The 25,925-nt window shown below is 48.8% G+C and overlaps 8 protein-coding genes across 8 annotated transcripts; 2 read left to right on the forward strand and 6 right to left on the reverse strand.

Annotated features, from left to right (window-relative positions):
• Positions 1 to 118: 118 nt before the first annotated feature.
• Positions 119 to 511, reverse strand: B0J16DRAFT_384728 (transcription factor S-II-domain-containing protein; the record flags this gene model as incomplete). The annotated part of the gene is made up of 2 exons (XM_046131449.1): positions 119 to 441; positions 502 to 511. 2 exons carry the CDS (start codon positions 509 to 511, stop codon positions 119 to 121), a joined length of 333 nt encoding a protein of 110 aa, XP_045983316.1.
• A 952-nt stretch (positions 512 to 1,463) lies between these two features.
• B0J16DRAFT_320452 (uncharacterized protein) lies at positions 1,464 to 2,217 on the forward strand (the record flags this gene model as incomplete). Its single annotated transcript, XM_046125572.1, has 3 exons — positions 1,464 to 1,487; positions 1,554 to 1,722; positions 1,787 to 2,217. 3 exons carry the CDS (start codon positions 1,464 to 1,466, stop codon positions 2,215 to 2,217), a joined length of 624 nt encoding a protein of 207 aa, XP_045983317.1.
• Positions 2,218 to 2,397: 180 nt separating this feature from the next.
• B0J16DRAFT_138890 (thaumatin family-domain-containing protein) lies at positions 2,398 to 4,001 on the reverse strand. Its single transcript, XM_046121853.1, has 2 exons — positions 3,414 to 4,001; positions 2,398 to 3,366 (listed from the first exon to the last, which is right to left on the reverse strand). The coding sequence occupies exons 1-2, from the start codon at positions 3,858 to 3,860 to the stop codon at positions 2,578 to 2,580; spliced, it is 1,236 nt and encodes a 411-aa protein (XP_045983318.1). The 5' UTR covers positions 3,861 to 4,001; the 3' UTR covers positions 2,398 to 2,577.
• A 1,555-nt stretch (positions 4,002 to 5,556) lies between these two features.
• B0J16DRAFT_384731 (uncharacterized protein) lies at positions 5,557 to 7,972 on the reverse strand (the record flags this gene model as incomplete). Its single annotated transcript, XM_046131450.1, has 4 exons — positions 5,557 to 5,756; positions 5,807 to 7,178; positions 7,242 to 7,346; positions 7,406 to 7,972. 4 exons carry the CDS (start codon positions 7,970 to 7,972, stop codon positions 5,557 to 5,559), a joined length of 2,244 nt encoding a protein of 747 aa, XP_045983319.1.
• A 7,617-nt stretch (positions 7,973 to 15,589) lies between these two features.
• Positions 15,590 to 17,688, reverse strand: B0J16DRAFT_138954 (uncharacterized protein). The gene has a single exon (XM_046121854.1). It carries the CDS (start codon positions 17,606 to 17,608, stop codon positions 15,788 to 15,790), a length of 1,821 nt encoding a protein of 606 aa, XP_045983320.1. The 5' UTR covers positions 17,609 to 17,688; the 3' UTR covers positions 15,590 to 15,787.
• A 1,713-nt stretch (positions 17,689 to 19,401) lies between these two features.
• On the forward strand, positions 19,402 to 20,384 carry B0J16DRAFT_138988 (uncharacterized protein). The gene is made up of 2 exons (XM_046121855.1): positions 19,402 to 19,614; positions 19,678 to 20,384. The coding sequence occupies exons 1-2, from the start codon at positions 19,583 to 19,585 to the stop codon at positions 20,090 to 20,092; spliced, it is 447 nt and encodes a 148-aa protein (XP_045983321.1). The 5' UTR covers positions 19,402 to 19,582; the 3' UTR covers positions 20,093 to 20,384.
• Positions 20,385 to 20,970: 586 nt separating this feature from the next.
• On the reverse strand, positions 20,971 to 22,440 carry B0J16DRAFT_342370 (histidine phosphatase superfamily). Its single transcript, XM_046127898.1, has 4 exons — positions 22,358 to 22,440; positions 21,745 to 22,300; positions 21,649 to 21,692; positions 20,971 to 21,586 (listed from the first exon to the last, which is right to left on the reverse strand). Exons 2-4 carry the CDS (start codon positions 22,230 to 22,232, stop codon positions 21,378 to 21,380), a joined length of 741 nt encoding a protein of 246 aa, XP_045983322.1. The 5' UTR covers positions 22,233 to 22,300; positions 22,358 to 22,440; the 3' UTR covers positions 20,971 to 21,377.
• A 470-nt stretch (positions 22,441 to 22,910) lies between these two features.
• Positions 22,911 to 25,696, reverse strand: B0J16DRAFT_415015 (uncharacterized protein). Its single transcript, XM_046133490.1, has 5 exons — positions 25,439 to 25,696; positions 25,252 to 25,384; positions 24,913 to 25,197; positions 24,096 to 24,861; positions 22,911 to 24,045 (listed from the first exon to the last, which is right to left on the reverse strand). Exons 1-5 carry the CDS (start codon positions 25,510 to 25,512, stop codon positions 23,105 to 23,107), a joined length of 2,199 nt encoding a protein of 732 aa, XP_045983323.1. The 5' UTR covers positions 25,513 to 25,696; the 3' UTR covers positions 22,911 to 23,104.
• Positions 25,697 to 25,925: the final 229 nt, after the last annotated feature.

Below are 25,925 nucleotides of genomic sequence, written 5' to 3' on the forward strand. Positions count from 1 at the left end.
GCATTATTCTTGACTGAATCTGTGAAGAATACAAATGTTTTATGACCCAACTCCGATTCTCCTCGCATACAAAGACCAACCCACCAACTCTCAGCCCAAAGAAAATCTTCCTCTGAGCTCAATTCTCTCTCCACCGATGACCGCACGTCATGCACTTGAAAAAGCTTGTCATGGGTTCATCAGCACTGCGAATCTGGACTTGGAAGAATGCAGCTTCATCGCCATCACATCCATCGGCAGGGCATTGAGCAGGACCCTTCTGCGCATTGTCCCAGGCACCGGGTCCACCGAAGACATCTTCTCTCTCGACACGCTCATACAATCTTCGCGAAAAGACGGGCTCGGTAATGTGATGTTCGAAGGGGCATGTGCGGCACTCTAGGCGGTTGGTTCGCGTGTTTGTAAGGGAGACGGTGAGGATGTTTGCGCAATGGGGGCAGACTAGAAGTTGGATTAATTAGTATGGAATATACATATCGATCTAAGGTCAATGAGTCTTACAGAGCAACATGATGGCGGTCTATCCTGCGCGCGTGTAATATACACTGAAATGTGCGGTCGGATGTAGGAGGAAGGAAGGGTGGGCTACTGTGCAAGGCACAGCTGTGTTGGCGATAGCTAGAGTTCAGTGGATGTAGGTAGGCGACTTCAACTGAGATGAGCCCAAGCTTTGACCTGCCGGAGGGGTCAACCTCAAATCACACTGAAATGTGGCAAAGGAACGCTCTTGCGCTCGGGAGTGGTCGTTGGGTAATCTCGTTGAGCGCCAGTATGAACTTTGGAAGTGTAACTTTTTTTTATTTTCGCCAACGACAAGGTTCCATGAGGCAAGCGGGTACTACTGGACCCGATGTGCTTATCCATTTCTGGGTCAGTATTGCACTGTACAGTAGGTGCTGGTGGGGTTACCTACCCACCTCTCAGGTTATCCGATCACTCAGGTATTAGAACAATTGGCTGTTATACCTACTAAGCATGAGAGACGAAATTATTTAGTCACTTTATGTCAGCTTAGACTAGCACTTACGCTACTTTTCTATAGTAGCCTAAGTCTTGGAAGACAATTCTTCTGTCACCCACCTGCTACCTGTGGCTGGCGGCTGTTTGCTGTTTTAGCGCCATCCTCCCCGCCATTTCCGCGGGCACAAGACAGCTCATAGGTTGGGTACCTTCTTAGGCGTCTGTCTCAGCATCAGCCCTCCACTCTCTCAACAGCCCCTCCAAACACCGCCTGACGGAATACTTCAAACCAAATCGAAACTGTACATGATTCTTGGCCGTTACCAAACTTCCTCTCACCTCCCCTAAGCTACAGATATACCCTAAAAATCTCTTTTGGGTTCTGCGGCTTCTCTGTTGAATCTCTTATCAGATCTTCAACACCGACTTTCGTCATCGTCGACCCTGTCGGTCGTTTCATACCCCGCTCCCGCGACTGGAATTTGATAGTCAGGAATCTGAACATGGCCGGAGACGAGGAACACGATGTAAGTCGTACCTCCTACCTTGTTCAGAGTTATGGAATATGTTACTTATAACTTTTGTTTCACTAGGGCGCTTCCGTCAAGGAAATCCTGATCGAAGCTTGCCGTCGCAACAATGTCGATCTTCTCGACGAATGCCTAGAGGACAAGACCGACGCCGAAATCTCCAAGCTCCTCAACGAGACTACAACCGTCATGGGCAACCATCTCTACCACGAAGCCGCCTCCCGAGGAAATTGTGCGCCTCACACTTGCCTATACACACAACGCATAATTCAAACGAGCTAACCCCACCGCCTTAGACGAAATCATCGATCATCTCCTCGACCAGCCAGAATTTGAGTGCGATCCTGTAAACCGTCAGGAAGGCGACACACCGCTTCACACTGTCATTAGATGGATAAACTCGGAGCCTCCCGCCCAGCGACCTTTCGGTAACGCCCTCGTCGAGATGATGCTTGAGGCAGGTTCAAGCACCCGCGTCAAGAACAAGGCTCGCCTCACCCCATACCAGCTCGTTGATCCCACCAACACAGAACTCCGCGAGCTTATTCAGAAGCACGAATATGCGAACCAAAACGCAGGAGACTTTATCAACGTGAATAACTCGGTTAGCCAGGGTGCTGTGCTTGACGTTCCAGATGAGAGTGATGACGATGCTGAGTTTAGCGGCAGTGACGAAGAGGAGCGTGCTGAGTGGGAGAGGAGGCGGAAGGAGAGACAACGCAAATAGACAAAGCTACGCAGTACGTTATGAATCATTTGAATAGAGGTTGCTTCTTATAATTGGGAGGTGGACCAACACAGGAGCAGGTACAAAGCATTGAATCTCAGAGCGATAGAACCGAGGTAGCTTACGCAAGGTGCAAGAATAAGTGTTTCTTATTTAAGGTTATTGAAAAAAAAAGGGGGTATAAACGTTCTAATACAGGAATGGTGTTACTTCCTCCTCTTCATCTATCATGCAGTCGTAGACATGCCTCTCGTAGCATGAGTGCCCAAGGAATGTAATCGAGACCAGGAACCGGCCTGAGCTCTGGACAAAGGAAATGCATAAACCGTAATCGGTTTCTGCCAAGATCAAGAAACACAATCAGACAAAAAGCCAAAGTGCTGTTACCAATCCCGTCGAAACTACCAGGACGCCTCCGGGCAACACATGATTTCCAAGACTCTTTTCAGATACAATATAAGTGACGTCTGTGAGCCTCTTCTGTGTTAACTCCGAAAGGCCGCCCGACTCCGCTAGCTCGTTCATTTCCTTTCCAAGTTGTCGCAAGATATTCGTAGACCGGCCTTTTGGGCACAATATGACTTCCCAGCCTCCACCTGTAGGAATAATGAAAGTGGACTGCTGGTCGTCAAAAGCAAAACTATAGGCATCCGGGCAAATAATCTTTGCTCTCTTGCTGTAAGCAGACGGCTTGCAGATATCTGGATCGTGGTACTTCCCAACACAACAATCCTTATCGGACCCGTATGCAGCGCATGCGCTGTTGCAGGGAGAAAACTCTGGCCGTTGGATGTCGTCGTCTGGATAAGGGTAGACACCATCCCCAGGCTTAGTGGGTGGGAAAGCAAGGTACTTCCATGGACACCAATTGCGAGCGTTTTCGTTGCTGACCCGGGTTTCCAGCGGAACGGGGTAGGTTGAGTTCGTGTAATAGGTTCCAGTCTCACTGCTTGCATAGATCCAACTAGGTGATGCAATGCAGGCACAGTTTGTAAGGTTCGGCGGTATGAAAGTCGTATTCTTCGCAGGGATATAATTGAGACCTATCGGAAGATTGTAACCATCTACCAATGAGATATCATAGAAGGTCTGTTTTCCTTCCATACCTCCAGCCAGAGTAAACTCGGCCAGAGTCGCTGGTGTGGAGCCCTACTGCCGTTAGAATTATACATGGCTTGTTTATGTAGAGTGCTTACACTGGACTCGCAATCCAACTTTCCAAAACAGTCGCCCGTCTTGCATGAGCACGAATCACCATTGACTGTGCAGTTTGTACGACCCCAGACCCGACCTTGCCAGTCTGATGATACCCAGAGATCTTTGCTTTTTCCTTGAGAGAGCGCAAACCCTCCGGTTCCTGGACCTTTGCCAGCCTGCGTCGCGATACCGGGCCATATGGTTGAGCCGCATTTGTTGGTGATGGTTAAGGGAATAGGCCTATCGGAGTCATCCGGTTCCCTTCGGGTCGCGGCACTAATTCGTCCAGGGAAATGCAAAAGTCCTTTGTCTGATCGCTTGATGGCGGCTTGTGAGCTATCTGCCCCCGCAGTCTGTAGAAATAGACCGATGGCAAGAGTAGGCGCCAGCACTCGACAGATGGATGAAACGCTACTAACGTCTCTGCGTCTTGAGGAAGACCCCATTTCAGGATTCGCGAGGCTCAAGTCAGGTTGCGTAGAGATGCCAAATTGTATAGGTGGCGGTATCTGCAATCCTATAATCCTGTCGAGCAAAGCGGTTTTGATGTTAAGGTAAAAAGAAGTGCGTCGTACAAGTGATGATCATAACGTCCAAGTAGCTATCCAAACAGCGGTTGATAGCAGATATAAGACGAACTTGGTGTTGGTATGAAGCCAGGGTCCAGGGTCCAGGGTCGGAAGTGACGTATAGGCGGCGCTGAAGCTGCGAATAGGGACCGCTTGTTTGATGCCCAGGAACTATTTACTTGATCACCCCTGTCCAAGGGATCTGCGTTTCAACAAGAAAATGACCAGATGGATGATGGACAATTGGCCCAATGGGCTGGGCGGTCTGAGCGAGGGAGACGAGATAGAGCTGGGCTATCTTGAAAGCACAGCGATGAGAGGAGGAAACAAGAATCTGAAACGACCAGGGGCAATAAAGATGATGATGTTCAGACAGCTATTTTTGGTGGTCGATCCGCAATGACAAACGAAAGGAAAATGAAGGATAACTGATTAATTGAAGGATATGGACATAGCAAGAGTCTGGTGAACAAAGGTGCGAATTATAAATCTACAAGAAGGCTGCGAGGAAGAGAGAAGATGAATAAGGAATGTCTAGAACAGGAATGAGCGGAACATCATGGTGTTGATGCCATCCATTCTAGCATCGTGCTGCCAAGACAGGAAAGAAGCATCCAGGGCATGGCTGGAGTTCATGCTGCCATGTTCTGAGGCTGGCCAGGCACGTACTCGGGAGTACCTAGATAGGAAATGACGTCAGAGCAGCCTGTATCAGGATAACATGGACTTGCCTTAAGCAGCCGGGTTAGAATAAGCTCTGATATCGGAAGACCCTGCTTATAGATACGATTCTAGGAGTCAGTCAGTCAGTACTTACCTTCTCGTACCAGCCAGCGGGTTTGACTTTGATATTAGCCTTGGGCCGTTGAACAGCTTAACCCCACCGAGCTAAATTGAGTGGGCGATCCGAACATGTCAAAAAGTTGAACACTTAGAGGGACTAAAGTAGCAGACAAAAAACATACAACACCGGGGATTCGCTGGTCGTCACCGACCCAACTACTAATCCAGCGCTTCGCAGCTTGACGATGGGGGAGCAGACGGGACCCCGTATTCCCTACGAGCTCTGGTCGTATGTGTTTGGGAATAGAGATTTAGCGAATTATGAACCAAAGATGCTGCTGAGGAACGTATTGTAGGTCGGAGAAGACTTTACCAGTTCACCCGAGAAGCATTCACTACAGCAAAGGTAGTACCTAGCTACCAAGTTACTAGGGTATGTAGAATCAAGTAAGCTGTGTTCATTCAACTGGAATTCGTCGTCTATATACGAGTAATCATCATGTCGTTCAGGCATGCAACTCTTTCCCTCTTTGACCCGGAACGTAGCACCAGGCTCAAACACGCTGGTCTATTTACCACGCCCCTTTGTTTAAATTCTCAATACTAAATCCAACATCTTTCGCTCGACATGTAGTACGGCCTCTACAAGTGCTCAAGGCCGTCTTAAATAATATCCCCGTTCGCTCTGAGTGGGCGTCATCTCGGCCTGCGTTTTCCTAGGTATCATGCGGTTTCAAAGTGAACCTTAAACTTATCGAATTTTCCTTTCCTCTTCCAGTGTTGATCCTATCTATCTGAAGCGAGAGCGGCAGCGGCCCATGACCTCGCCTTGGCAGACAAGCTCGGCACTGAATTCTGATCCGTCTAGTGTCAGGTAAATATCGAAGTAAACGCGGTAAAATGTGCCTTGAGGGGTGTCCATTCGCTCGAAGTCCTTCTCCAGGTTCTTGCGGGAGAGATCCGAGGTTAGAGTGACGACTTCCTTGATACCTGCGTTTTGTTAATGAATATTTCAAATCAAGAGTATCGGCCAAACTCACGAGGATCCTTGGTGTATTCAGGGCAAACATCATCGTCACATGCGTACAAGACGTCCTCATACATGAGAGTAGCACCCGGGGCAACTTGTCGGAAGAATGAGACCTTGACAGGCTCGCCGTTCTTGACCTTCTGGCCCTTCTGGACAAAGATTTGACGGGTAAACTTGCAGCGGTCCTTTCCATCAAGAGAGGGTACGCGGTAAGCCTCGGGGTGGTAACCTTCCTTGAAAGGCTGGAGAGTAGCCATAAGGTAGTGTCGACGTGCAACACGATGGGTAACGATTCGCTCTGTGATACCGGCAGTTACAGCACCCTTGACAATGGCAGCGACGGAGTCCATGGGTCGAACAACCTTGGACTGGAACTGAGGAGGGACGTGGAGCTTGATCTGCTGGAAGAGATATTCAGAGGCACCAAAACCACCGACAACCAAAATGTTCTGCAGAGTACGGTTCTGAGCCTGGATGGCAATGATCTGGTTCCTGACAAGCTCCAAAATGCGGTTGACGACGGGCTCGAAACATTGAAGAATCTCTTCGTTGGTGAAGGTCATGTAACCTTCCTCAATACCAGCCTCAGGGAACTCAGCCTCAATACCAACATCAACAGCCCACTTTTGACCGTTGTTTCGGAAATCGGCCTTGATTCGGTTTTCGAAGTCCATGATACACTTGGCGTAGACTCGACCAGCGGTCTTGGAGCCGTCGGGCAACTTCATCTTCCGAATCTTGGTACGGAGGATATTGCTGAAGTTACGGTTCAGGGCTGTTGAGCCGCACGAGTCGCCAGAACCAGCGGTACACTCGGCTACAGTGAAAGGATTCTCCTCCTCGACTTCGTACGCGATCAAATCGACAGTACCACCACCACAATCCACAATCAAAACGGCGTCATGCACCTTGAGGTCCAGGAGACCGGTCTTGGAGCAGAACAGAGCAGCGGCCTCGGGCTCAGAGACGAGAGTCAGGCGGTTGTCGTTCTCATCACGAAGGAAACCGGCCTGAATAGCAGCAGCTCGAGTGGCGGCCTTTCCAGCGTCGTTCCAAATGGCAGGGACGGTCAGATAGTATCGGATGTTGCGCTCTTCTCGGTTAAAGACTTCGCCCAACGCCTTCTGTAAAGCTGACCGCATAGCCTGTCGAAGCTTGAAAAGGTAATCGGCGGCGACATCGATCTCGGACTTTCCGGGAGGCAGAGGAGGCAGGTTAATGGGATCAATGTATGTGTTACCGCTCAACATCAATTGCAGCTTGAACCACTCGACCTTTTGCACGCCGGGCTTGGGATAACCGGTAGGGGCGAGGGCGTCAGCAATATCGGGTCCCCATCCTACCACCTTTTGGTATTGGTCGTAGTAAAGCACCGTGGGAATCTGTGGAGTACGTTGTCAACTTAATTTCTCGAGCTTATCTGCCGTTGCAAGATAGAAATGTACCTTTTGCTTTGTGTAAGAGCCAGCACCAGGCCATTCGGTGATGATATCTTCCTTGGCCTCGTTGTTGGTTGCAAATGCAAAGGCGACACCAGAAAACGTAGTACCCTGTTCATTGATTATTAGTTATGCTCCTTGTCAACTTGGCGACTGATTAAGGTGCCTACAAAATCGATTCCGACAATCAGCTGAGCCTTGCTCTTGCTGGCGCCCTCAACCTCGGCAGCAGGGCCTGGTCGCTGGAACTGCTGGTTCATAGGACCGCCTGGAGGACCAGGAGGAGGATATCCTTGGGGAGGAGGTGGTTGTTGCCCGAACCCGGGAGGACCTCCCATCGGAGGAGGACCTTGGCCCATGGGAGCCATACCGGGTGGATAGCCCATGGGGGCTCCGGTGTTGATCGGGGGAGGACCGCCAACCATCTGAGTAGGAGGAGTGCGGTTAGGTTGTTGAGTGAGAGGACTGGTTCGACCGAGAGGAGCTTGTCCAGGAGGGAAGTTTGCAGTGTAGCTAGGCGGACGGTTGCCGGGGCCCGGATGATTCATCGGAAGGCTCGTCGTCGAAGACGATGGGGCGATTGAGGGAGCGTGTAGCTGCTGCTGCTGCGGAGGCTGCGGTATTTGGCCTGGAGGAGGGGTTGGGCTCGGTGTCTGACCTTCCGGGGTCTGTATGCTTGCGGTGGACTTGCGTTTTCCGAAGCCAAGGCTTTTGAAGCGGGAGTTCATAGAACTCATATGGAAAAGAGGAAAGGAAGCAAAGAGGGAAAAGGTTGAGAAGTAGGACCTAGGAGGTCAAAAGAGGTAGAGGCAGGCACAGACACAGAGAGCAGCGAGCAAGGCGCCGCAGCAGGACGGGGACCGGGGCAGGACGGATAGGACGAGGGGGGGTTTGGATCGAGGCGGGTTAGGATTGGGCGTAAGAGGGGGAGGGGAATTTGAGAGGAGGAGTGGAGGGCCAGGCTTGGGCTCGGGTCAGAAATTAGCACGGGGGCGTGGGAGGGGCAGCAACAGAGCAATACAGCACAGTAGGTACAGTTGTAGCGGGCAAAAAAAGGTCGAGCTAGGGTCTTTTCGTCCTTAAAGACCTAGATATAGCGAGAGGCGAGACAAGAGTCCAGGGATAAGGACTCGGCTGCCAAACAGTGCGGTTGCGCTGATTCCGATGCTAGGTATGGTGTCGATGCAATACAATACTATCATGTGCCGCCTCGATTCAAGCCTTGAGCGTCCTGGACTGTACAGATAGGTAGATAGTCTAGCAGTCCTGTCCTTGTGCTTCCTGGAAATCGTCGGGACGTGCGAAGCAACAAAGAGGGGTGTGTGAGTCTGTGATCTTCGCAGGCTGGTTGGCTAATGATATTGAGCTTGGGCTGAGCTTGGGCTGAAGCTGGCTTGAAACTGGATGCGCCGAAAATCAATTTTTGATGCTTCAAGTTTCCTGGCTTGATGCAGGCTTTGCAATGACGAGCGAATTAGATTTGGCCTGTCGTTTCTACTGTATGGTTTTGTCAGATGTCTCTCAAGGAAGTCTGGCGGAGGGGGAGAAAAAAAAAAAAGGTACGGTAATTAAGTATGCACCACTTTCTGAAGGGACGTAGGAACGGATGGAGTCGTGAGATTCAAAGTGGGCTGGGCTTTGTCGGATTGGCGTCGATACGATACGCGCTGGTCGGTTCAGTGCTTATTACCGTTTCGAGACACGATCAAACAAAGAGGCGCAGTTGTGAAAAGAAGAACGGGCTGGCCGAAGAGGCGTGAAGAGAGTATATAGTTGAGATACCTATGGTAGACAGGTATCAAAAAACGCTTTGCTTTGTTGCTAAGAGAAGTTGTATCATTTGCATCGTATGGTTGCAATGGACGCGAAAGACATGAGGATGGATGATTCTGATCTGAGTCTGAGTCTCAGTCTCAGTCTGCGTCTTAACATGTTCCTTCTAGGCTTGGCTTGACTTGGCTGGGCTGGGTTAAGCTGAGGTTGTAGTGGCTGAATTGAGGCGCTGCGAGCTGGAATACCCGCTTCAAATATTCATGATCCAATGGAAGGAGCAACGAGGGACGAGGAATCAGCGACCGACCACTTCCAGTGGAGATCTTTCCAGGACACAGCTGACAGCGCTAGGATCTTTTCAGCGGTTTAAGGCTGAGTGCAGGGGTTGCCAGGACCCATTGGATCCATTGGATTGGATGTATGGCCCTACCGTAGGTGCATTTTAGCTGTTGAGAGTGTACTGGTAGGTGGTATCCAATCTGTGACCAGGAACGCCTGTTTCACACCGTTTTTTGGTTAACGAGAAAGTTCATGATCTTACTGAGCGCGACGTTATTAGTATTGGATGTAAATATCAACAGTAACTAGTAGCATCGTTGATAACGGTATTAAGTCTTCTTTAACTCAAATCACCTCAATCACTGCAAACAACCAGTAATGGCCAAAATAAATGACTGTATTTATTCTGCTGGGCTCTTTGCACGTCTCAAGAAAAGAAGCTCAACCATTTGCTGCTGACATGATCCAAATCCATGTCCGTTGTGGCTGTGAGTGAGAGTCTTGAAGAGGCTAGCGCTAGTGCTAATCTGATGCGAATCCTGCGTGAGATGTTCTCTTTCCAGCAACTGTTTTGTCCCATCAGCTACCTAGGTAAATATGGGAGTTTGAGCAGGTGAATAATTTGAAGGTCAGGAATGAAACATGTTACCAAATTTAATGAAATCGTACAATACAGTCAATACAGTATTGTTCCTTTCAAATATGTTGAGATAATCCTGACGTTTGGTACAGCACAAACAAGGTGGGATGGGTGGTGATGGTGGGGAAGATGCCATACCCGCACCGCAAACGAGCAAAGCCCCAATACGAAACCATGCGGTAGGTACTGTATGTACCTATTTTACAAGGAGGGATGACGAACCTCGAATCTACCGAACAAGGAGAGAAAGGGGAATGGCAATGTTGACGTTGACCATGACGTCTATTATCTCGTACCTACCTACGTCAGTATCGAGAACATCGCTTTAACAAAAATATCTAGTACTAGAACTTGATAGATTGTCAACATCTCTAGATGGGATGTACATATACCAGGTGAACCTGATTGTCCTAAGCCACCTCAGGGTACCTTCTCCCTCAGCCGCTTCCGCTTCTGACCTTAGAGGTAGGATGCAAAGTAGGACAATCCTTGCAAGGCCCTAGATTTCAGTCCAGGACTTTCAGTAGGACCTTTTGTGGAACCATTTTCTTTGTTGTGTCAATCTGGTTGGCTCCAGGCTTTATCATTGACCTCAGGTCTTTCGTACGACTGACTGGGCAGTGGGCACTCCGACATGGAATTGAGTCCTTTCGCTGTTAAAAAGGTTAGCTGTAAGCAATAACAGGCTATCTGTGAATAGCTCGGTCCTCTTAGTCTCTCATTCAAGCCAAGTGTGGTGAGCGGTACCGGGTAAGCACCTTTACAGAGCCACACGAGTCTTCTATCCGTCTTCATGATGTGGAAAGAGAGTTTCCGTGCCTGGCCGGGAGTTGATGACTTGTTGTGACGAAAGTGACTCGTCTGGTTGTGAGATAATGAGGGTTTGGAACAGCACGTCCTGGCGAATTGCTTTTCGAGATATTTCCATTCAATGATAGTGTTAGATATATACGATCGGAACGTGGCCTAAGATATTCTTTCCGACAAGTCCCGCTATTGATCAAAAACATACGATAACTAGAACTGCAGATCTTAATTGTACATATATGTATGTTACAGCTGTCTCAAAGATTCATGGGGGAACATGGGTGAAGGGAAGATACGCTAATAAGAGGAAGTTATGTGGTGTCAAGGCAATTAAGTCGACTACACCGCTTGCAACATGTTTAGCTGAAAAAAACATATACACACAATACAAATTATACTCGAAATGCTGATCGGTTTTGTAGTTAAGTCATGAATTTGGAATGTGGGAATGTCGAAAGCTGGAAAGGATGAGGATTGCAACAGTGCTTGCACTCAAAGAGTATCCCAAATTTCCGGTTAGACACAACAATTGAATTACATATAGTATAGCCGAGTTACTACTTTGGCTGCTGTTCACCATTGCTTACGAGCCTAAGCACTGGCACTGGAAGATGAATGCACGGATAGTGGTAGCATGTAACAAGTCAGCGAAGCCTGGCAAGCCCAAAGTTCACCATACCCTAACACCTGTTGAGCCTCTATCATAAGGAGCCATTCATAGTTGTAGTTATTTCGGTGTATTATTAATGTCTGTTTTATGCTATTAGTTGCGTATATCATGGAGCGCCCAAACATGCAATTTGGCTGAGCCAAGGGAAGCTCCCAAAGAGCACAAGATAGGACAAAACCATCTAATAGATTTAGGTTTATAGCATAACTAGACATAGGATTCCATCATGGTATGAACTGAAACAACTCACCCTGACCTTGATAGCTAGCTACATTACTGTCTGTAGGGCGGCTTGGCCGCGGAGTACTGGTATGCGTCGCCAGAGGACTGAATACACAAAGCGTACAAAGCAGGAAGATAGATACCTAAGTAACATAACATAACAAGTCAACTTGATATACATAGCCTGAGTTTCTAGATAAACGAATCAATGACTCATACAGGTCATGTTTCTCGAAATCCAATAGAGAAGCTACCACGTCCATTTCAACATCAGCACCAGGGTATGGATATTCTAGCAAAACAACGGATACAGGACCCGAACCAATCCTTTACATCTTGATTTTCTTCATCAGGAACTGAACACCAATGTAGTTCGCTGATATCTATGCCAGCTACAAGCCGTTAATGGTATCACTACTGAGTACGCCCACTTGGGACAAGACGATACAGATTCTTGGATTACACCATCACAGCTATAGAAGAACAAAACATTCAACAATGCAGCACACTGATGAACAGCCTCTAGTACTATATTATTTCGAGCCCGCAGAGAATATACAGAAGGGTTGCCGCAAGTACCAGTATGTTTCTGACCGCAAGTTTCCACCGATAGGACGTCTGTCTAGCACTGTTTCATAAGTCCGGGTATGGTTACGTAGAAGTCATTAAGCGACAGACCGAAAGATATGATAGTATTTTATTCAAAAGCTTGACAGCAGCTTTAAGCAATATATAAGGTAGAGTATGTCATGACGTCTATCGCTTGCTCAAAATACTGTCAAGCAAAATTTGGACAAGGATACACCCAAGGTGCGCATAGTTCATATAGCCATTGTCTAGCCGATAGGTATCCATAAATGAAGGAAAGGTTCTCGTCTAGACAGTATACTGATATGGTAACACCTGCGGTGACTTTAAACGGAAAGAAACATGTTATGTAGACACCAAGATCCAGACTTGCCATTTAGGTAACAACTATTTGGTCGACTCACTCACCCGGAACGAGGCTTATCCCAGATTCTTATTAAGCGACTTGGACCTAGAATTATTCATAAATGATCATTAGGTTTTATCTATGTAATTGTATAGAAGCATTCGAGCCTCTCCAATGGCGTAGCCACTGAGGTCCTCGATCTAGAGAATGAGATCAACTCGCTTTGAGTCACAAGTGGCCAAGGTCTGGACGATGAACAGGCTTATCTGAGGTACATGCCTCGTGTCTTATGGGCTTTATTTGTATATACTCCAGTATCACGCGGTCAAACTGGCCGGCCCTGAAAGAGCCATTTCTCCAGGCCAGCTTGCTTCACTCTCGGACCCGCGGTGCTCTCTATGCATCTACTTAATGATGTGTTTCAGACAGTTTGAAGCAGTAGCGAGCACTTGGCTTGTAAGGAGATCATCAATCAACAAACTCACCAGGGCGGATCTCGGCAGTTTAAATATCTAGTTAAATCATGAACTTGTCGTTACCAAGTGAAATATGAACGCCGTTTTAGCAGCACGAGGACAGGCGCTGCAGACGAATAGGACATCTACCCGAATAATTGACAGTGACAACAAATGATCAGCAGGGGAGCTGCATGACTACCAGCACGGCATCGCGATCGTTTCATAGCGGGAGGGAAACAAAGCTACCCAGATATGGATGTTTGGTTGGATCGCCGATCTACAGGGAATATCGATAAGCATCCGAAGCAGCATTTTGATAGGGCGATGATATTTCTTTAATTCCATTGGCTTGGTCTATATTGAGTTACTGTGACAGACTGACAGGGCATATATTTTGAAGCAGAGTAGAGTATGCCGAGTGTTTTGCGGTATGCTGAAACCAGTCACGGGCGAACCGGCCGAGAGATTATAGAAAGTGTAGGAACTGGTAGGAAGAACGAAAAGTCACTGACCGACTAATTGCGACTTTGATGCCGGAGGCTTCGGATGTTGATGTCCTTGACTTGGGACCATGAAATTGACATAACCGAGGCTATGGGCAGAATACCTAGAAAGATTTGGAAACTGGATACGGAGTAGACATGGCCCCATTTGATTGGGGCGCATGGGTACCCCCAAACATGGAAGATTCTAGGAACCCATACCGAGACAGATTACTGATGGTAGGCTACAGAATAACAGACCTGCAACTAGATCCTTGATACGAGAGGGGAAGTAGCAGACGAGTGCTTTACCGAGAGGATACGATACTATCAGCGTTACATTCCAAGATTGAAGCTATCTTGGCTTGGCTTTTTATCATGTCAATCAATTACCAACAGATCAAACCAATACAGTGGATATAAGTTGCCAGCCTGCATAAAATAGTAGGCCATGCAGTTTGTAGGTTAGCGTGATAAACAAGACTTTAGACAAGATTCCCTACTCCGTTAATTAGTGTCGTGCATTAATTAAAACTTGGGGCTGGGGTCAGAACCCTGACAGCCTGACCCATGAGTTAGGATGGGGAGCTTTGAGATGGGAGGGGAAGAGGTGGAAGAGGGGAAGAGAAGGTGAAGGGGGGAGGGGTGAGAATGTATCTGAGGTAGGGAGGCTATCTATCACAAAAGAGATGAGTCAAATGGTGACTGGTATGAATTGAATTGGATTGAACCCACAAAGGAAAGAGGATCATCGTGAGCATGTGAGCGATGGGATACGTGGTGTTGTGGGTAAGGTAAGGCAATTGCAATTACAATTACAATGCAAAATAAGGGGTTCAGACTTTAGATTCTACGTACCTCTAGTCTCAGCTTAGGTAGGTCAACAACTCAACAAACATTTCCAGAGACGGTCGGTGTAGAGAGAGAAAGAGAGAAAGAGAGAGCATCTGCTATCTAATCTGTCTCCGCTCTCGGAACCCCCGACCTCTTTTTCTTTTTCTTCTCCTCTCATCTGGACTGGTCCCGGAAATCCAATCTTAGTTCCCGTCACATGAAGGTGTGTGCCTCTTTCCCCATCTTTTCGGAATCCCCCAATTCAGTTAGTCTCCTCGCTAAACTTAACAGTTTGTGCCTGAGCGGGGAAACGTTCAAAGTTCAAACGACAACTCAACTTAACTTAACTCAACTTTCCGGGCCCGGGACCTGGAGCCGGTCGTTGCGGCTCTGCTCCGTTCGCTTCGCTTAAGCTAGAACTAGCAGAACTTAGAACCCACACAAATTCTCAATCCCCTTGCAAAATGTCTTAGATTGATTTTGCTGCTCACGAGGATCACCGACCTACACCCATGCTCTCTGTCTCGGATCCGAACACGTACTCTGCTCTTAGATATCCGGCATTAAGGGATAACCCACCTTTTTTTTTTCTTCCTTCCGCGTGATGTCTTACAATCCTAGGACATCTAAATTAAGACCAGGGCTAGAATCTCTCGTGGAAGCTGTCTTGCCTTAGCGAGTGCTGTAGCGACATGGCACAGCATGGACCGCACTGGTATTGCCTTACGAATCCAACTAACCCGTCAAGGCATTCCGAAAAGGTACGACTTTGAGTATCCCGTATGTTTGACTGATAGATAGTATTGGAACTTTGACTTTTGACTGACTTGCTAAGGGTGTCTTGCCTCTGAGAACTCGCCACGCCCATCCCTTTCTCTTTCTTGCGTTTCAGTTTGCTTTTGCCTTTTTTATCTCACAATTCCTGGACCATTCCATGACTTGGTACATGTAGATGTCCCCTGGCTAGTTGTGTCAGTAGATATACGATATCCATCAACAATTCATACTGTTACTGTGCACATATCAAAGACAATCCCATACATTCCACCTAGCCTAAGCACTAGATCGCAGTAACTCGCAATATATAGCGTTTCTGAAATGTAGTATCTGGCCCTGAAACTAGTCCTTCGAACTAAAAAGATACCAAGGACATCAATTTTGCAGCGAGGCTGTGCCGATTGAAATTGAATCCTTCAAACAAAACCTCAAGCATCAACTTGCGCTTTCACAGCATTCAGGGCCTGGTGTTTCATATGTGGAAGACACTTGAATTTAAATCGTTATGTATGGTATTATGCACTATGTGGAAGCTTTTAAGCTATACTAAAATCCCAAAAAATATCATTTGCCGAGCTCCCATGCTCATGATGCGCTATGCCCAGTTGAACGCCTGTAAGCCAGTCATTATGCAACAAAAGTTTCCACACTTTTGTGAGTTCGCAATCGCCTTATTTTATTCATCGTCCTCATCCTCCTGGAGCCAACCTCTGCTCATCTCGACAGCTCGCTCCCATCGTCGTCGAGAGCGACGGACGTCTTTGGGGGCAGCTTCGGGGTAGAAGATCTTGCGATCCTTTCGGTTGACTTCGTGCAACTCCTCCAACTGGTTCCAAACCCCGGTAGCAAGACCCGCAGCAATGGCAGCGCCCAGTGCTGTGGTCTCTCGCATAGCGGGGCGATCGACAGGAACTCCACTGATATCGGCCTGTGTTTGCATGCAGAGGTCCGAGTTAGATAGACCGCCATCCACAGCCAGAATGTCGAGGGCGTGGCCCGAGTCAGCGGCCATAGCATCCAGAATAGCTGCTGTCTGGTGGCAAGTAGCCTCAAGAGTAGCTCGCACAATATGACCCTTGTTGGTGTGTTGAGTGACACCAAAGAGAGTACCCTTAGCATCGTCAATCCAGTAGGGGGCGAAGAGGCCGCTGAAGGCTGTGACGAAAGTTACACCACCATTGTCAGGAACAGATCGGGCAACAGCATCGACTTCAGAAGAACTCTTAATAATCCCCAGGTTGTTCTCGAGGAACTTGACACCGGAGCCAGCAACGGCAATGCTACCTTCAAGAGCGTAGACGGGCTTGCGACCTTTGCCGAAGTCATATGCGACAGTAGCGAGGAGACCAGTCTTGGAGATGACAGGCTCGTTGCCGACATTGTAGAGAAGGAAGCAACCGGTACCGTAGGTGTTCTTGGCTTGGCCAGGCTTGAAGCCACACTGGCCGACAAGGGCAGAAGATTGGTCGCCCAAGCAGCCGGCGATAGGGACGTCCTTAAGAGGTCCCCTGCAAAGGGTACCGTAGGCAGTGGGGTGGGAAGAAGGAACGATCTTAGGCAGGCTGATCTTGGTGCGGTCAACATCAAAGAATTTGAGAAGATCGTCATCATAGTCCAGGGTCTTGAGGTTCATGAACATGGTGCGGCTGGCGTTGGTGGCATCGGTGACAAAGATGGGTCCTCCCTCACGTTCCACTCCACCATTGAGCTTGTAAATGAGCCATGAGTCGACAGTACCGAAGGATAGTCGGCCATCCTCGTAGGCCTCTCGGACTGACTCAACGTTCTGAAGGACCCAGAGGAGCTTCACACTTGAGGGGTAGGTAGACAATGGCAAGCCGCAGGATTCTTGGAGCTTCTCGGCACCAGGCTTGTTCTTGAGGTCACGAACGAGAGCAGAAGTGCGAGTATCGGGCCAGACAACAGCGTTGTAAAGGGGCTCGCCAGTGGTGTTGTCCCAGAGGACGGTTGTTTCACGCTGGTTTGTAATACCGATAGAGCGGATATCTTCAACCTTGTGGCCTTGAGCGCAGAACTTCTCGGTTGCCTTTTCGATGCAGACCTCGGCAGTTTCGAGGAGTGTCATAGGGTCATGCTCGTGCCATCCAGAGCTGGGGTAGAGGTTCTCAAATTCCATTTGATGGCTGGCAACAGGCTCGCCATGACCATTGAAGATAAGGAATCGGGTCGATGTTGTACCCTGGTCGATGCTACCGACGAACCAGTGCTTCTGTCTCTCCTCCTCAGTCTCCTCAATTCCCTCGGGGAGTTGCTCCTCATGGTCTGACTCTAGCTCAGGCTTGGCTGAGAAGAAATCTCCTGCGAGGTCTGCTGCTTCAGCATCGTGAACGAGTCCTTGTGGTAGCTCCTCGAGGAGAATATCAGCAGTTCGTGGGCGCTTAGACTTGAAGTCTTTTCTAAGGAAGTCCTTGGGGTTTATGTCGTCGAAACTATCTTGCACCAGGCGCGGGGGTGCGTTGGTTGTTGAGAATTGCATCCTTGAACACGATGTGGTTGAGAACAAGTTTGTGAATTGGTTGTTTGTGATATCGTGGCAAGGGAGCCGTCCCTAGCAGAGTAAAGGATGTGGCGAAGAGCTTAAACGTTGATAAGCTCTACTAAATCGTGATAGGATTCGTAACCAAGGAGCTAGATTGTTATGGTTGTATATAAAGATGGAGAAAGGATGAATATGTTTGATAGATGATGGAGAATATAGAATGGGAGATGAAGAGGATGGACAATGGAGGGAGGAAGTCGGCCTTGATAAATGCTTGAGAATCGAGGGGGAACAAGGGGAAGGGTGGGGGAAAGAGCGGAGGGTAGGGCGGAGGAAGCCTCGGGATGCCATTGTGAGTTAGACACGGGGGAAGGACAGGGCGGGAGACCGGCGCCCAAACGGCTGGAGTCAAACAGCAACTGACATGTGCAGGCGAAGACAAGCGACAGGGCAGGAACGATGTGCAATGCTGACGACTGTGTAGTCTAACGCCCACGCCCAGGACCGGATAGGGAAGGAGGGCGGGGTGTTGGGGATGCTTGCTGTGCCTCGTCCAAGAACCACTTCGCAGTCCCGGGGAGATCGATCGCCGGGTCAATTCAAAAGCAGGTTTGATTTTCGGTCGGCTTCTGCCATCATTTAGTGGAGCACTTTACTTCTAATACCCCAACCCCACTTTGCAGGTCAGGCGGACTATGCGGAGCCCCGGCCTCGGGGGCTCATCCACTGTTTATCCAGCGGGACACCGAAGGAATTGTTTTGCACGGGATGAAGCCCACACGGGGGAAATTGATTCTCAGATCAGGAGGACAAACCTGAGATTAAGCTTACGAAGAGACAAGACACATTCGAGGCTGTTTAACGAGCAACCTTCTTTTTCTTTTTCTTTTGTTTCGCATTCTAAAACCCAAAATAACCCTCCCCCACGTTTATCCTAAAACCAAAGCAGTAACCCGGCAGACATCCATCCAATTCTTTCAATCCATCCAATTCTGACTCCCGGAAACCTTTTTAAGGGGTGGACCCACAGAGTCCAGACTCTTGGTGGGTGGGCGTTGGTTGACGCGTGCTTCCCATGCCCGTTCTGGAGGCTCAAATTGAGTGAGGATACTCATCTGCTACCGTACTGTGCCCTCAATAGGTAACCCCCTGGTTGGTGGATTTTCTGTACCCGCCCCCAATTAGTACTGCCGACACCCCCAATGGCTTCCTCGACACTATCGTGACCCAAATTCTTTAATATTGGGGGTGTTTTTGCATGTGTGCATTGCATTCCCTTCACATTGAGCCGGCAATCAAATCCATGGATTAGGTTGGTTCCTGATGACAGCTCTGCAACTACATGGATACGACAGATCTAATCCTGGACATGATGGCTGTTGAACCAATGGGCAGCCTTGTCCTTCCCAGAAAGGCTAAGCGACAAATCTCCAAAAAAGCCCAGGTTGAGCGAGATATTGGGTGTTCTAGTATCAGAAATGCATGCACAAGATCACGAGGAATTGCACCTTCCTTCACTGCATCTACCCTTTGGCTCGGGTCCGCATTTGTTAATTGCTTGTGTCTCCTCTGCTCTTTCCTCCGGACAAAGTCGCCCGGTTGGGATTAAACCGGTTTTTAAAAAGTGGCGTTACACGTCACAGACGAGGCAAGTGCGTGGTGAGCCGCAGTGGATGTGGCTGATACAGTACTGTAAAGGCAGGCTCGATGCCTTCTCGATGAACACATTTGAAGATCACAATTGCATCGAGATTCGAGAAAATTCAACACCTGGACCCTTAATTCTTTATGCAAGAAACGTCACTTCAAAACGTCACTCCAAAGGTTGTGGCCTCTGAGAGATCACTATAACTCTCCAGAATCCACATTTCAGCAATCCACCTGTGGACATGGCTATGACACAACGCTTTGGCGCATAAATCCAATGACGTTACACCGTTTCTCTCACAAGCGGGACTGACTCCAGTCAATATGCAACCAAACGACAATCCTCAGTTATCAATGTGAGTTAAACGATCGACCCGGCCGTATGATTTCATTCCTTAGTACTTACATATGTCGATCAGGCCCAATCCTCCGGCGCAATCATCAAAACGTCACTTACTACAGGACCAGGACCCTTACGTGGATAACTTCGAACGTCAACGGACAGGCATCGACAAATCAACGCCTGAATTCACCTACAGTGACGTTACTGAAACTCAAGGGTCTAGTTTCACACTGGATGAGATCCTTCAGTCGACCAACACTGACAACGTGGAATCCCCTCAAACTTCCTTCGACCCCTCTCCACGAGAACCCCAAGACCCTTATGACGACCCTTATGATGATCTGGAGCTAGATCAATACTTGGAAAGCCTCACTGGGCCCATCTCCATTAAACCCTCAGCGGCGACACTGGGTTTTGACGATACAGATGAATACGGTTTGGAACAATCTGACGAGGATGCTCTGGTGGCGCTGTTGAACGAGGATACTTAGGAAGAGCCTCAACAACCACCATCAAGTGTCCTTCGTACATGGAGTCGGAACTCAAGATCAACGAATGAGTATGACCCGCAACTGCAGTATTCTTCACCGCACTCTCATTCAGACAAGCAAGAATCCAGCATCAGGTATCACCAATTGCTCGAAGAGATAGACTGGAGTGCTATTGAAGAGTACACACGTCAGGAATCAAATCCTGGATCAACAATTGGTTTTCCCACTGAAAACAGGAGCAAAATCCCCGAACATGATTCACGACCAGTTGAGCGAGAAACCTGGATCTCCTCCCAATCTCGATCGTCAGCACCCACAAAATCTCATTCCTTGGCAGCATTTACTGGTCAAGTATTACTGAAACCTTTCAAAACATTTTTCAATCTTCAGGAACTCTTAGACGCTAAAGCAGAAATGTTCCAACATCAACCCGAGATAACTTTTGAACTGTTTGCTCGAGTGATCTACTCCAGTCGCGAGAACTTCCACAAGAAACAATACTTTCAATTTCGAAGCCTACTTAAAGAATGCCCGCCCTAAATCAATGGGGCTCTCCTGGGCTAGGAGGCAAGGAGTCCAATCGATTATGCAGCTCGGGAGCTACTGAGGGCGCAATCATCACGTATGAAATGCTTTTGTCGATGTAAGTTGCGATCCGACCCTAGGTCAGAAACCGGATGGGGAATCACGGTACTTGAGATCCGTACAACGACTTGGAAGGAAATCCAAGGAGCCATGGATACGCTTGGAAGAACAGATCTGGATGAGCCAGGGAGTTCCTTTAGTAAATGAGTGGGTTGATGACGGAATTCTATCGAGATGGGTGTCAATTTCGTGGGATATAAGCGATGCTTCATCCATATGCTAAATAAACCCGACAAGTTCCAAGAATCAAACCAAAAGGCCATTCTATATTTATATTTCTATCTGTCTAACTCTATGAAATATATCCCCGGGAACAAGCAACATACCCTAAAGCTCACAATCTGATGCCGAATCGAGGCCACCGATAAATACTAAACAAACCAACAAACAAATCGAGGATAGAAAGATATATCTGAAGTTGTTTTGTCTGCCCTCCCATAAATACGATCCACCAAAAGTTCATTTCACCGGTGTACCAATGGCGAAGAACGGGATTGCCATCCTTTAGGGCGTCAGAAGAATTGGCCGCAAGAGACGAAACAATAGTCACCTTATGCTCCATAGCTACTTTATCGGTAGCCTAAGCCTCAGGGGAGAGTTCTTCTGTTACACACCCGACTGCGAGTCTCAAATTCGAGTTTTAGTTGGGCATCTGGAGATTCAAGTATGGAGCCATCGCCTTCTGAGCAACAGGCTTTACCTGACGCAATTCTGTGCGAGTAGGAGGCTTTGTATCGCCGCGACGTCTTTGCCAGCTTTCCTCAGTTTCGAGTAGCGCAGCATCATCGTCGTCACCGTCAGGATCGACAAATTTATACGAGCGAAACTCGCAGTTTGACCAACCGGTGGCTGTGACAGTTGTCAGATCATCATACTTGTTATGTGTGAGAAATTCTGTTGCTGAGACTTACCTCTCCCCTCAGGGACACCATACCAATCATCAGTCAAAAAGTGCCTAAGAAGGCAATCAGCAAATACATACAACAAAGGGGCATCGGTTATCTAACAAGAATCCTCCATGAGACACAACAACAATGTGCTCATCACCACTCACAAGATCCCTCAGGGCTCTCCTAGCTTTCAGACCACGGGCCGTGAGCTTCTCGACTGTGGGTTCATACTCGCTGTCGGGACCCTTATCAGTCCACGAATCCTCTACCCGGGAGTAGTCAGCGATGCCCTCAAACTCGGCCTGCACCTTGGCCACTGCGGAGCCAGTGTCGCAAGGATTAGCAGAGACCTCCTGGAAAACAGGCATAGCAATGATTGGCTTGAGATCCTCTGTTCCAAAAGCATGGAGACATGTGTAAACGGTGCGACGCATAGGCGAAGCGAAGAGCTTGGTAAGCTTATCGTGGTGAGGGAACTCTTTGCGCAGAGCAGCGCACTGCTCCTCTCCAAGAGGAGTCAAGTCAGGGTCTTGCATCGACTCATTCTCGATGGAGAGATTGTGGAAGCCTTGGGCGTGGCGAACAAGGTGGATAGTGGGCGCCATTATGATGATGATGATGATGTATATTCTAAGGAGAAGATGTGGTTGAGTGGTATTTTCCAATATGAAATCTAGAGTGGAAATCAGAAGAGCTCAGAGAAAGAAAGGACTCTCAACCTGAGACCAACCTCTATTTAAACGAATCACGGTAGACAGACAGTGGTTTGTACGATAATCAGACAAGGAAGCGGAAGGAAAACTTGGATTACCATGTCATGTAATGACTCAAAATGCCCCTCCCGACGTGGCCCCGCCAGAGCCGGTGTCATGATCTCCGGAGACCGGACCCGGCTGCGTAAGCGGAGCTGCCTTACTAGGTGGACGGCGTGCGCGGCCGTCGCTCGCCGATTGGCCAATCTTGGGGGTTTCCGAGATGCATCATTAGCCTCTGTAGGTTATTCGTAGCAGAGGGCCACACGGTCGGGTCGCCTTGATTACCTCTTTTGTATCCGAATCGGCTCGCTAACTAGAATTGTAGACAGTCATACAGTCAACATGAGCCTTAGGTGACCAAGAGCCAAAAGTTGTAGTGACGAAAATAGTCCATAAGCAATTCCAATCGCATGTTTCCCTGAATAGGTGAATCAATGCACTGATTTCGTGATTGTCCTGCTCGTTTGAAATATAACTTAATGACTCCAACGTGATGTTACTGAGAGCCTTTGGAGGGAAGTCGTGTCACGAGAATCTGTTGCATGTTGCGCAAAAACTAGAGAATGGTATCATAGTTCAAATTCCTCATTTAGCAGTACATTTGACCATAACCTTGCTCTGCCATGAATGCATTCTCCTGATCATCTACGACGGCCAATCCCACTAGAACGCCATTATTGAATCGATGGAACACAATACCCTGACTATCATCCGGTACAAATCTAAAACTCAATAAGAGCCTCCTCCTTCACAGGCTGCTTCGCAGGTTCTTGCTGCGGCACTGAGGGGAAAGAATCTTGGGTGTAACCACCATACGCCCAGTTCTGCGGCGCTGCTGGTGGCTGCTGGTGCTGCTGTGGCATAGAAGGCTGCCAGTATGCCTGTTGTTGGTGTTGCTGCTGTTGTTGTGGGGGAGGAGCTTGCTGGCCCATCTGAGGCTGCTGTGGTTTAGAATGCTGCATCTGGGGTGATTGAACAGGTTGCTGAGGCACCTGGGGCGGCTGAACGGGTGTTTGGTGTGGCGTGGACTGCGAGGGCACCGGCGCAGGGCCCCCAGAGTACTGCGAAGACGGCTGCAAATTAGGATACGGTGATTGAGTAGCGTCAGGTGCAGCTCCTGGAGCGGATGGCCCGAGAGGGGCCTGCTGTGATTGCTGAGGTGTGAAGTAGTAAGAGGTGTTGGGGTCGTTGGTAGCTGTTGCTTGTGGCTGCTGATGGTTGTGTGTCTGTTGGTTTGGATCGTGTGACTGCTGTTGTTGGTACGGGTCTTGAGGTGCCGAAGGTGCCCTGTTCTGCCAGCTATCGGTTCTTTGAATCTGTTGAGGAGGAGGATATTGGCCGGCCTGTTGTTCTGGTGCAGATCCATAAGCAGGATACTGAGGTTGGGGTGTTGCATGCGGTGGTTGTTGGAATTGTTGGTGTTGAGGAGGAGCTTGGTAACTGGCTCTTTGTTGGCCAGTATAGAAGCTTTCCGCAACGCCAGGATTGCTTGGCATCTGAGTTGAAGGAACAGAAGGATAGGGACCGGCTGGCTGGCGAGGTGGGGGTAGGTTGTATCCGCCGAGATTCTGCTGGCTGTATGCCTTGGAAAGTCTGTCCTCCAACATACGGTCGTAATATCGGACGACGGTCGAGAGTTTGGCATGAAGATCTAGGAGTGTATCTGTACCTGTGTTAGCTACCGACATCTGTTAATGGAAACGAATCGCTTACCATGCTTGCTCATGGTCTCTCCGTAGGTCCTTGCTAGCTTGGGCCGCAATGTACCAATGCTATCATAGAGCTCCTGAATCTGAGGTTCGCGAAGGATGGTTCCTGGGGGTTGAGTCTGAAGACGGTCCACCAATGTTGCAAATAGGTTAATATTCTCTGCTTCAACAGGAGTCAACTCGTAATCGTTCTTGGGAAGAACAAAGTTGGTGGAGGAAGAAGTATCGACAGAACTGGATGTTTGCTCCTTGAGCACCGCAGCATGCCTCTTCTTCTGCTCTTCCATGTCGGCCAAGGACGCAGCGATTGCGGCCTTAAGGTCATCATCCTCATCTTCTGCCTGCTTGGCCGCCGAGGCGTCGCCGTTGGTTGTGTACGAAGATTGTGCAGGCGGTGCATGGTTGTAGGAATGAGTCTTGACTTCCTCCAAGCTCATTGCCAATGCTTTCTTCAGATCCTCATCGAACCCGTCGTCAACTCGAGCGTTTCGGGGTTGCATCGCGGAGGTACTGCGTGTCTTATGGGGGTATGTCGGTGATCGATCGAGCGACGGGTTAGGGGGTTTGTTACCCTTATTGGTAAGTTTCGCATAACACCCATCATCGACTCGCACAGGTGCCATGATGCCGAGATGAGGGAGCGCAACCACCTTGGCGGAACATTGCTGGTCGAAACAGTTACCGCAGTTTCGGCAATGGTGCTTTCTGTTCGTAAAGGTGAAGGGTGTCCGGCATCTCATACACACGTCGGAATCGGTCCATTCGGGGGGCTAAAGCATTATTAGCTAGCTACTAAGGTGGTGTTTGGCGATGGTGCTTACCGCGCTACTGTCAATCATGCTGCTGGCTACTGATGTCTTGGGAGGGAATTGATATCCGTCACGCTGCAAGGTTCGGTATACCTCACCAATGTATGAAAGCTCGTATCGTCCCTCAGTAGCGCCGGCCCAGGATTGTATAAGCTCGAGGATTTTTGATTTCACGTCAGCGTTGACAGCAGCACCACCAACTGCCTGAAGAAGCGACACAAGGTTGTCCATAAACTCCCGCGATGCGACTTCGGCGAGGAAGTGTGACCCGCCGTTTTTGACGCAAGTATCGGTAAGCTGATGAAGCGTCAGACTCAATGTTTGGTTTTATCAACATGACGGGAATCATACGTTTAAAGCGCTCAGTTGAGTGTTGGGGTTCTTGTTGCCAATGCGCTTCTTGAGAGAGCGCATCGCCTCTTTAGGCGCGACCGTCTTGGATCTAATGACATCGGAGATTTCGAGGTTGAGGGCAATATCTTCACTGATATTCTGAGTTAGGTGATGCTAATGCGATGAGAGTTGAGCGATGACATACAGGCTACTGCTTGTGGCTTTCTCGATCTGCTCGTCCAGGGCCGTATTGGCGGACGACGACCACCAACTCATCATCTTGTGTTTGGATCCCACAATCCAGATGGGCAATATAGGGAGAAAACCGAAGCGAAAGGTACTGTAAATATTGGGCTCGTGATTTGACGGCGCGCGAGGTCAGGAAACGAAGACAGAACGGCTGTAACGTGATGCGATGCGATGTGGTTGTTGGATGTCTGATGGAGGTTCAGTATCCAGCTTGCTCCAGGCTATCATCAACCCCAGCCTCTGTCCGGGTGCTATTGAGTCTTACGTAGAATGGTGCCTCATCAGGCTAGCTTAAGCCTGCTAGGATTGGACGAGAGCGGACATTGATTCCACAGCAGTTCACTTCGAGGAAGCCTAACCCCACTGAAGTCTGATTCGTAGAGCCTGTCGTCAGCGCTGGCAGGGCCGTCAGGGTGTCAGAAGAATTGGCTCTCCAGGGCGTG

The sequence above is a fragment of the Fusarium flagelliforme genome (assembly GCF_020744385.1).
Source record: "Fusarium flagelliforme strain FIESC 12 MPI-CAGE-AA-0113 chromosome Unknown B0J16scaffold_4, whole genome shotgun sequence".
In the NCBI taxonomy this organism is placed as follows: domain Eukaryota; kingdom Fungi; phylum Ascomycota; class Sordariomycetes; order Hypocreales; family Nectriaceae; genus Fusarium; species Fusarium flagelliforme.

Coding starts and splice junctions, on each gene's coding strand:
- B0J16DRAFT_415015 (XM_046133490.1), bottom strand. CDS start 25,512: ATGATGAGTTGGTGGTCGTCGTCCGCCAATACGGCCCTGGACGAGCAG. Junction 25,385..25,438: donor AAAGCCACAAGCAGTAGCCT/GTATGTCATCGC, acceptor TCAGAATATCAG/TGAAGATATTGCCCTCAACC. Junction 25,198..25,251: donor CTCAACTGAGCGCTTTAAAC/GTATGATTCCCG, acceptor ACGCTTCATCAG/CTTACCGATACTTGCGTCAA.
- B0J16DRAFT_138954 (XM_046121854.1), bottom strand. CDS start 17,608: ATGCAATTCTCAACAACCAACGCACCCCCGCGCCTGGTGCAAGATAGT.
- B0J16DRAFT_138988 (XM_046121855.1), top strand. CDS start 19,583: ATGCAACCAAACGACAATCCTCAGTTATCAAT. Junction 19,615..19,677: donor GACAATCCTCAGTTATCAAT/GTGAGTTAAACG, acceptor TATGTCGATCAG/GCCCAATCCTCCGGCGCAAT.
- B0J16DRAFT_342370 (XM_046127898.1), bottom strand. CDS start 22,232: ATGGCGCCCACTATCCACCTTGTTCGCCACGCCCAAGGCTTCCACAAT. Junction 21,693..21,744: donor GTGTCTCATGGAGGATTCTT/GTTAGATAACCG, acceptor TTGCCTTCTTAG/GCACTTTTTGACTGATGATT. Junction 21,587..21,648: donor TGGTGTCCCTGAGGGGAGAG/GTAAGTCTCAGC, acceptor CAACTGTCACAG/CCACCGGTTGGTCAAACTGC.
- B0J16DRAFT_138890 (XM_046121853.1), bottom strand. CDS start 3,860: ATGGGGTCTTCCTCAAGACGCAGAGACGTTAGTAGCGTTTCATCCATC. Junction 3,367..3,413: donor AGTTGGATTGCGAGTCCAGT/GTAAGCACTCTA, acceptor TAACGGCAGTAG/GGCTCCACACCAGCGACTCT.